This window comes from Setaria viridis, chromosome 2 (genome assembly GCF_005286985.2).
Source record: "Setaria viridis chromosome 2, Setaria_viridis_v4.0, whole genome shotgun sequence".
NCBI classification, from domain to species: domain Eukaryota; kingdom Viridiplantae; phylum Streptophyta; class Magnoliopsida; order Poales; family Poaceae; genus Setaria; species Setaria viridis.
Window position 1 is genome coordinate 42,896,443 of NC_048264.2, and position 10,792 is coordinate 42,907,234.

The 10,792-nt window shown below is 48.5% G+C and overlaps 1 protein-coding gene across 1 annotated transcript; it reads left to right on the forward strand.

The window, feature by feature from the left end:
• Window positions 1-790: 790 nt before the first annotated feature.
• On the forward strand, window positions 791-2,186 carry LOC117842834 (homeobox-leucine zipper protein HOX14). Its single transcript, XM_034723358.2, has 3 exons — window positions 791-1,097; window positions 1,223-1,569; window positions 1,728-2,186. The coding sequence occupies exons 1-3, from the start codon at window positions 1,028-1,030 to the stop codon at window positions 2,001-2,003; spliced, it is 693 nt and encodes a 230-aa protein (XP_034579249.1). The 5' UTR covers window positions 791-1,027; the 3' UTR covers window positions 2,004-2,186.
• Window positions 2,187-10,792: the final 8,606 nt, after the last annotated feature.

Here is a 10,792-nt window from a genome sequence, read left to right on the forward strand (position 1 = left end):
TGAAACACGAATTAAAGGTAACGGGATAGCTAGTGTAAATAGTCGGGTAGTACACCATGAAATAACATGCTACCTCTATAAAGAGTCGAGGGAGAATCTCCTGCCCGATCTTTTCAAAGAAAGTAAGAGCCCTTTCCATGAGCAAGTGCCACCTTGTCGACCACTCTTGTTTAACCTAGAAGGTCGTGCAGACCCCAGTGATCTCCAATTTAAGCCCTGGCACACATTGTGCGGCATCCGGCCCCTACATGCATCAAGTCTTCAAAAGGCTGAAAGCAAGACAGGAAAAATAAAAGGGGCATATGTAGCTAGAGAGTAACAGTTAAGATGGTTCTTCAATCAAAGTAGAAAAATAAACCATGGAAGAAAACCGTTTTACCACCTCCGGTGAAATTAGAAGCCGCCTCACATTAAAACTCTGTAAACTTTGACTAACAGTGCGTAATGCACGTTAATTTTCAAAGCACTAGTATGTTCTAGAAGGTATGAACAGCATTCAAGCAAGATTGTCTTCTCCAAATTAATTGCGTGATGAAACCACTGCCCCTCTCTGGTGCAGTCCTGTAGAAAGGACCCTGATTGGGCGTTGGTACACGAGTGAGCTCATGACAGAGTAGTACTCCATCCTGTTCATCAGCACATCATCTGCAGTCTGCAGTCACGTAGCTATAGCTCCCAAAGAAAAACAAAGTTACATCCATGGCCGGCCGGTCTGGCTCGGAAAGCAGCAGCCCCCAGCCCCCCACCGGCGTTGCGTGCCTTTGCTACCTCTATATATTACTCCTAGGTCTCTCTCGAGACACGCACCCCTGCTTACTTAACACCCCAACTGGGTGCCTTGCCCTGTGGTCCTCTCCTCCTCGATCAACAACTTCTCCGGCCTCCTGGTCCTCGCACACCACACCACACCACACCCACCCTCCCGTCTCCTCTCCACAGCTTCTCTCTCTCTCTCTAACGCTTGACAAGGAGAGAGAAAGGCGTCTTGTAGCTGATCCGCCCGGGAGCCGGGAGCGCAGGCAAAAGCATGGAGCAATACGACGAGCTCTTTCCTTCCGCCTGCGTGGACTCCTCCTCCCCCATCATGGTGCCCAACGGTTCGTGTTCTTCGTACATCTCAATTTCTTAGCTAGTCTGTAGCCAGTTCTCTGCGAACGCAACTGTAGCTGTCAAGGGCATGCATGGAAATTGATGTGCTCTGTGCGTGCATATGTGTGTGCAGGCGGCGCGGCGCTGGGGGAGCGGCCGAGAGCGCGGCGCAGGAGGCGGCGGGCGGCGAGGTGCGGCGGCGACGGCGGCGAGCTGGACGGCGGAGGGGACCCCAAGAAGCGGCGGCTGAGCGACGAGCAGGTGGAGGCGCTGGAGCTGAGCTTCCGGGAGGAGCGGAAGCTGGAGACCGGCCGGAAGGTGCACCTGGCCGCCGAGCTCGGGCTCGACCCCAAGCAGGTCGCCGTCTGGTTCCAGAACCGCCGCGCCCGCCACAAGAGCAAGCTGCTCGAGGAGGAGTTCGGCAAGCTCAAGCAGGCACACGACGCCGCCATCCTCCACAAATGCCACCTTGAGAACGAGGTACCTGCCTGCTGCCCGGAACATCAGCCACACATGCATGCCCTGCTCCTAGCTAAATCTTGGTCCGAACAACACCTGCTAGCTCTTCTGTTCATGCCCATGGATTGACGGTGTTGGAGTGTGTATTAAGCATTCGTGGGTTCATGCATGCATGGCAGGTGATGAGGCTGAAGGAGAGGCTGGAGATCACGGAGGAGGAGCTGGCGCGGCTCAGATCCGCCGCGGGGAGCCACGCCGTCTCCGGTGACGGCGGCGACGCCATGGGCCGCGTCGTCTGCAGCGGGAGCCCGAGCTCGTCGTTCTCCACGGGCACATGCCAGCAGCCGGGCGTCCGCGATCACCTCGGGGACGACGACCTGCTCTATGTCCCTGACTATGCCTGCTACCCTGACAACAGTGTGGTCGAGTGGTTTAGCCTGTATGGACTGATGTAAGCGAAGCTATCAGTGATATGGTATGCCGCCAGATTAATTCTAGCTAGTCATCATAGTGTCATTGCCGTGTGCTGATTTCTAAGTGTGCGTGTTATTATGTACATAAACCAAGTTCTTAGTGGCAAAATATAGCCAGCTAGGTACTGCTAGTACTTGAATTTCAGATGATGTTGTGTTTACCCACATTGGTGTCTTTTGCTTGAGTAGCATCTAGCGCTAGTCTTTTCCATATGGGCTGATGAGCAAGTACTGTGCATGTGCTACCTGACAATCATCACATCCTTGCTGCGTGGGGAGATACATTTGAAAAGAGACCATCAAAATATACAATTTTGAAGTCCAGGTTGAACGGAATCCACATAGGCCTGAAAGGATGTAAATTGTAAAAGATAATAAAACATCACAGATTAAAGTGATTAAATCACCATATTCAGGTCACTGATCTACACTTCTGCGGCTTTTGTTTCCCCTGTACTTCTCAAGATTAGCCACTAGAGTAATTTCACTCTATCTTTAGAATGTATTTTCAATTCAATCATATGCTCCCCTTCTCTTCATGAAATATGTGCAAGCGTCCATCCTTAAAAAATGTTTTTGTTATATACTCCGTCTATTTTAATTATTTTAAATTGTAAGTCGTTTGGATTTTTTTAATATATAGTTTTGTTATGTATTGCATATCTAGGTGTATAATAAAAGCTATGTATTTAGAAAAGCTAAAACGACTTACGATTTAGGACGGAAGGAGTATATATCTCAGCTCCCGTTAGCTTTATAATAACTAAAATATAATGCTTCATCTCTCTTCCTGGTGTGTTTGTTAAGGTAGGGGCTTCTCGGCACCATCTTCCTCCTTTCAAGTCATGTCCTTCCTTATGACTAAATAATTAAGCAAGAAACAAGATGTGGATAAAACAAGTTTCATCGTTACGCACTTTCACTGGCTCCTGCTGCTTCGTAGTAGATCTTCTGATCAAAGCACAATTTGTGACAGCTTTTGGAAAATAGATTACCTCATCCACTTCCGTCGCTCGTTGAAGAATAAAGCACAATTGTGACAGCGCTTGGAAAATAGATTACCTCATCCACTTCAGTCACTAGTTGAAGAATAAGGCTCTACGGAACGCTTGAAATACGTATTAGCACAAATTGCACCAAAAGTGTCAATGCGAATAATGGGAGTAATTTCAACTTTTTTAAGCAAAGTGGTAGAGTAGGTTTCATTTACCTTTGGAGCTTTCCTCAATTGTATTATGGCAAATTACAATTAGCAGAGGCCATACTATTGAATTCAAAAAAACAAAGCCCAATCAGGTAAGTACTCATCTATGTGAAAAATAAAGAAACAGCACTATTGAATACACTTTGTTCATTTTGAGGACTTGAAATATCCACAACAATATCAGATAAAGCCTTTGACAAAATTCTCATGGATACACAGTTACGAGAGAAAAACATACTTACATCACTTACTTTCCCACCATGCCACGCATGAATTAGTGAGAGTAACTTCATTGTAGTAATTAAATTAAAATTTTATTTTTCCAAAAAAATAATGTTAGGCATTCTTAATTGCACATGTACAACGATGTGCAGCTGTAATTTTCTTGTTTTAGGAAAAGGCAATGAGGAGACTTGAAGAGAGCTTCCAAGTGCATAAAATATATGCTGTTATTATGAAAAATATGCGCACCAAAGTTTGGTTCAAACAACATATAAAACATCAATGAATCTATGCTAGCACATGCTAGTTAAGTAATGCAGAGTTTTCACCCCCGAGGATGGTAATTGCGTGATAGAAGGAAATATACTCTATATAAAGTGGAATCGACGGGATGTTTTGAGGTTGGTTGGCGGATAGTGTGGGATCCATGCGTGACATGTGGCATCCATTAAGTGTGGTTCCTTTATTTTTCACCCATTGAGAGAATCGATTTTCTACTTGGAAGCAGGTCATCCCATCATGTGTTTTCCAACCTCATTGTGATCTGTTCTCTCCGTTCCAAAAATTCTAGAACAAATTAATAATGATATGAAACGACATCTATTTATTAGTCATATTTGACAAATTGACTGGTGCATGCACATAACAAATGGGTAACAATGAAAAGAAAATTGCAGGACATTTTTTTTGCGGGCGGAGTGAGTATGACATGAATGTGCATGTTAACTATAATGTCACTATAGTAGCCTTGTAGTGGTCGCACGTCTACTGCCCCCCCCAAGTAGCAGTCCGAATGGGAATTCAAAATTAGAACTAACTATTCATGAAGTTTTATATGAAATACCTAGATTTTGGCAGAAACCAAGGAAAAAATCAGGGTAAAATTGTGGTGCATTCCGAGCGAGCATTAGCTTACGATAACTGAACAAATCTCAATACAGAGTTACAGGCGCAATGCATAGATCCAGCAAATAAATCCACCAAACGCATCGTCAACGAAAGCAACTAATGAAAGGCGCGGAAAAGATACGCCGGATAACGTGTACCGGCTAACCACGAACTGCCACGACGCCACCTTTCCACAAGGTGATATGTCATCATCCACCGTATACCGGATCGGCCGACCGATCGACCAAGTGCGAAAACACCATGCACGTCACCACCGAGATCGAGCGGGCGAGCGCAAATAAAGCTCAAGAAAGATCACGGTCAGTCCGTCGTCCGTCACGTCGCTCCATGTATCCCTGTCGTCGCGTTGGGTGGGTGCTCCGATCCGGCGTTTCTTCGTTCAGCTGTTCCTGGGCGAAAGCTGTCCCATACACAACTCACCGTCAGACGATTCAATCCGGACAGAGACGCCCGGGCGCTCTGGGTGGCTTCGGCGAAACTTGGGTAGAGTCGTGGAGATCGAAGACGTCTGTCTTTTTTTTTTCTTTCCCGATACGAGGCGCACCCCATTTCCATTCACCGAACGGAAATTCCACAAGTCTGATACAAAGAAGAGATTTTTTTAGGAGTGATCTAGTCTACCTAAACTGATTCAGGAAGATAAACTAGTAAAAGGTTTCGACCTCCAGGATTCCCGGAGGAGAGACCACCAAACAACGTTACACTGACTTTCTCACACCCATTTTCAACGATCCTAACAGCAAAAGAACAACCAGAAAATTATTCCCTCGAACCCAGATTTCGACAGGAATCGTAGATGGTCTTGCTGGCGCTTTATTAAGCCTCTGTCTCTTCATTCCTCGTCGTCGTCCTCCCTCTGCTCCCATGGTTCAGCCAGCAGCAGTCTTGCTTGCGGGGGAGCCTGTTGCGCCATTACCTTGTGGGCACATGGCAGCAAAGTCTTGACGACGTCTATCTGCAGCGGCGATGGTGCCGTGCAACTCGTCGCACTCTCGGCGTAGTCCCCGCCGGACGACGAGGCGCCGGGCCAAGAGGCGCCATTTAAGGTTAAGCGCCGGGTCGTCGAGCGATCGACACACAGGCCTGGACATGCCTGATATGGGAAAGCAAACGAGCGGACGCACCGAAGCAACGTCCGCGTCCACCGGGGGAGAGCCCGCCCAATTTCTCCCAGCGGATAAGGCCGCGATCGGTGACGGGCGGACGGACGCGACGCGACGGGCGCGACACAAAGCGGCCGGCCGGACGGTTGGCCAGGCGACTAGGCGAGGCCTGCGCCCTGCAGGAGCAGCGCAGCGGCGACGCAGGGGTAGGCAGGGCGAGCGAAAAGCCTGCGCCGGCGCGCGGCTTTGCGCTGCGCATGCACGGACCGCACCCGGATGCCTGCGCCCTGCTGCAGCGACGTCCTAGGCGCCTACACGGCTATGCCATCGGTCGGGGCGCCCACCGGCGGCCGGGCTAGCTCCGCTAGGGAGCCGGGGAGCCAAGTGTCGATCCGCGACTCCCCCGGTGCGCCCGACCTCCGGCGGCGCAGCCTATCAGTTGGTTCGTTCTACGACGGCGCCCCGGCCGGCCGCGGGCCTCGCGCGCGAGTGCGGGCCGCATGTGGAGAGCTACGGGAAAAGCCGGCTCGGCGTCGGAAATATCAGGGGACCTAGCGCGGTGGTAGGTGCCTGAGGCCCTCGCCCCTCGCCGGTGCTACCTCCGTGGGGCAGCTGCCTGCGTGCAGGCCCCGGCGGCCGAGAGCCACATGCATGGGCACGGCTGCTCCGTCCGTTCGGCTACGTGACGTTCTCTATTGGTTCAGCTGAGGCGTTCAGGTGCTCAAGTGCCCAAGTGGGCACCGGACCGGACCTCTCTCCTCGCGCTCCCGGTCCCGGGGCGGATAGCCTTATCCAAACAGTACTTGCGCGGTGTCGACGGCCCGCCGGCTGCGCGCCCCACCACGGGGGACCTCTGCCGCCGATCAGCCGATGCAACAGGAGATGCCCCCCATGACTTGTCAAGCAAGCGCCCATGCACGGCCGGCGCTGCCCCGAGCGCCGATCGAGCTGAGGCGTCGCAGGTAGAGTAGAGAGGGCCAGCAGCAGAGGCTGAGCGCGGCGACTGGCCCTCCAATCGACAGCGAACAGGCGCTCCGACAGAACACACATGGCGCCCCAGCCCTGGGACGTTCCTACGCCTACTCCTATTCCTCTTTATTTGGGGCGCTGCCTCAACTGTGGATCTCTGTCCCAGGTCTCCGACGAGGCAGTCTGTCCGGGGCGTACGTCCGGTCAGGACCATATCCTGCGCAAACGCTGCAACGGGCCACCGGCGTCGAGCCGTCGAGCGAGCGAGGGACACCGGCGGACACTGGCGACGTGTCGCTGTCACGAGCGCCGCTCGCTTGACACACGCGATCGGCTCGGCCGTCGAGGACCAGCCTGGTGCGAAGAGAAGTAGGGAATCAATGGCGTGACGCGACGGGCAACAGGGAGGCGGCGATCATTGGACGACGCCGGGCACGAGACAAGGACGAGGAAGCTGCTGATTCCAGTTAACCTATCCACACCGTAAACCATCTCCGCCGCTTCTCGGAGCTCGTGCGGCGCCCGCTGCCCGGACGCCCAAAAGGGAAGGGAATGTATCGTGCTGCGTCAGGCTAGGGCGTCATTTCATCGGCGAGATGAGAGCTAGGTAGGCAGGCTCAGAGTCAGAGCGGAGCAGGACGACCCGTCACTCACGCCCGCCTGCATGCGTGCACATGGCGCGCGCAGGCAGCTACGGTGCCGGCGGCATATTCGTCCCGTCCAGGGAAATCTGGGGGTGTTGGTTGCGGGCAGCCGCCGGTCTTGTTGCACAAGGCGGACGGCTAGTGCGACCTGCCTGCGGGGAGCAGAGTGTAGGCTGTGCTAGTATTTGACGCCACCAAGGCACCAATAATCCGTTCAGATGCCAACATGTGGCATGCAGCGCCACCACTGGACGAATGTTACGCGCAGGCGCAGGTGCTAGTACCTGATGATGCTGATGGAGTTCGAAGGTTTGATGGATCGGCGTATGCCCTGGTTTAGGAAGCTTATGCACTGACATTTTACATCCAAAAAGATTGCTTTGGGTGGCAGTTTCTTGTCCAATAAAACAAGTAGCACTCTACGTAAGTCGACTATTCGTCACCTGCCAAGATCCACCCCCGCGCGGTTTGGTGCCGAAAAAAGAATTTTTTTATTTTTATTTTTTTTCTTTAACAAATTTGCAGAAATAAATAGCTGAGAAAAAATTAGCAGAACTAGACCTATACCGCCAGTTAAAACGGCGGTAGGTTAAAAACAAATAAAAAGGAGTTACCGCCAGTTCTAACGACGATTGGGTGATGTGGCAGCGGAGGGGTACTTACCACCGTTTGAAACAGCGGTAGCCGGTTGAAATAGCTACCGCCGTTTCAAACGGCGGCAAGTGGCTGGAGTTGAAGCCAACTACCGTTCAACCGGCTATAGGTTCGAGTATTTTTTTATTATTTTATTTTTGTGTAATTTTTTCTGAGGAAAAAAATATAAAGTTACATTGGAAGCACTAGATATTTGAATGTCACTATTGGTTGCAATATGAAACTTCCTAGAGAGATAGAGCGTTTCGAGAAAATAACTGAAATTGAATTAACTCCCGATCATTAAATACATAGTTGCTTCCAGCAAAATTACAACATATAAAAATGAAATAATAATCTCTAATGCCTTCTGCTTGGCTCGGTAAGCCTGTTAGTAGCTAATTTTGTAGTTAAACTTCTCCTCCATGGTATAAATAATCGACTTGGGCTCAAGCCAGGATTCTCGACTAGCTGAGGATACATGTATTGAGCAACAAAATCAGCATGCATTCATGCTCCACTACTCTAGTCACCTCCCAATATTTCTTCCACTTGCCCTAGTATGCGTGCACTCTAAATGGGCAATTGCTTTTGACACAACACACATCATATAATATCGGGTTGCTCTTTACCACCCTGAACTGCCGTTGCAAAGATAAAATCGACCATCGTTTTACAGCTGCCTTCATCTCATCCCCACTATGGTACATAGCACCGATACAAATCTCATTCTCCATGTACTCCCAAGGAATATTTTTCCCTTCATTCACTGCTAGGTTCGAATGGTCATAGTTTGACCAGTTTTGCGGAACAGGATTAGCATCATTCTCATCCGACGAGTTATCATCCATGGCACAAAGGTGCTCTTCTCCTTCCCTCTCTACCTGCTCAACTAACCCAGGGATGTATTCCCCCACATCAGCCTCGCCATTTGGCTCACGGGGTGCCTCTTAATCCTTTGCATCTCCTCCTTCTTCTACCCCATGTTAAGCATTTTCTTTAGTTTGCCCATCGGTAATCTCCGAACCTTCCTCACCTCTAACTTCCCCACCACCGACTTATTCTTGCAACTGACTGCTAGACCCAATCTTTTGAAACACTTCAACAAATAATATCAGTGGTAAACCGCGCTCAGTAGCAGTATTTATGTAGGCCCTTCAATTCTAGGTTCCTTCAAGCGGCATCAACTCCTAAAATATTATGTCAATTCAAAATCTTACTACAGCCCTAACAGACAGCTCAACTTGATCTCTATCAAGATTGAAAGCCTTAAATAGCCAGTTGCATATTGATGCCCAAGTCCTCCCTCTTGCTCTTGGTACTTGTTTGCAGAACGACTTAAATTTAGACAAATCTATCCCTTCTAAACCATATCTAATCTCCCCCAGACTATAAAATATTTGAAAAAATAAACTTTTCGACGTGCCTGTCAATATACACGACATGAATAGATATTATTACTAAATGTTATTAATTTTAACTAACTCCACCAACACCTACGTTTAAAAAATTATATAAAATTATAACTCGTGCATTGCCATAATATTAATTTTAGAGTTATCTAAATATATCAACAAATTAATTTTACTTTACCCTGTCAATATACACGACATCAAGAGAGATCATTACTAAATACTAAATTTAACCGTAATCATACCTACGTCCCGAAAAACTATATAAAGTTATACACAACATCAACAAACATTATTACTAAATGTTATTAATTTTAACTAACCCTAAAAATACCTACATTCTAAATAACTATATAAAATATAACTCGTGCATTGCCAATAATATTAATCTTAAATTTATCTAAATAAATCAACAAACTAATTTTACTATGACCAAAATAACTAAGCTAAATTCAATGTACTGACAAACTAATATTTGTCTATATCTCATATATACACCAAGATTTCATCTAATACTTAACACTACACCATTTATATATCATATCGACTACTACATCTACCAATTACGAGTTAAGCTAAACTGCGAGATTTTCAAATTATACCTCAAACGAAGCGTAGATCTTCGCTTCAATCTTCACCCTACTCCCCTCCCTCTCTTCTCCCCTCCTCTCATCTCCTCCCTCCCTTTCTTTCTCTTCTCCTCTCTTCCTTAGTTCCTCTTCTCCCGGTTCCTCTCCTCTCTCCCTTTATTTCTCTTCTTCCCGGTTCCTCTCCTCCCTCGGTTTCTTTCTCTCATCCCGAATGAGCAGGCGCGCCCCGAACCCGGCCGTTCTTCGGGTTTTAAAGGGCGGGGCGTCTACTGCCGCCTGATTCGGCGGTATCTTCCTGCTCCCGCCGTTTGAATCGGCGGCAGGTTGGTACCGCCGCTTCATCTGACAGTAACTCCGTGGGTCCCACGGCCGCGTGCTGAAATGGTAGTAAGCGGTTTCCCGCGCGACGTGGCGCCCCTGCACAACTTTTCTTACCGCCGGTTCAAACGGTAGTAGTCGTTTCATTCGGCGGTATAGGTCTGGTTCTCCTAATTTTTTACTCAGCTATTTATTTCTGCAAAATCATAAAAGAAAAAATAAAAAAAAATCCCGAAAAAAGTTGGCTTGTGCTATTGCTGATATCTATGGGCCTGCCAATACAAAGGTGTCGGAAGTCATATGGGCCGAGTTGTCCTCTTTCCGCAAAGTGCCCCTCATGGGCTCTATCAAAGGCCCCATGTGGGTTTCATTTGGCCCAAAATAAAGGTTTTGCCGAGTGAAGAAGCCCTTACGAAATAAAATCAAAAGCCTTTTTTTTTTTTACTGAAGTTGAACCCAGGGAGAGAATAATATAGATCGCAACTTTCAGCTAAGGCCGTGAGGTCACAACGCAACTGACAGAATATTTTGGTGCCAAATTTGCCTGTGAAATGGCTTCCGAAGTCTGGTCCATGGCAAAAAAAAAACTCTGATCCATGGCAGAATCCTTTGGCTACGTAACAGGTCTACTGGGAAGTGGGAACTGGTTCAGAAAGGCGCATGCTGCATGAGCCAGCTGCTAGCCTGCTACAACTTTCAGAAGATACAACACTCCAGACAAATTGGTGAAGCAAGTGCTTGGCTGTTGTCACTGATCCTGAAATAAT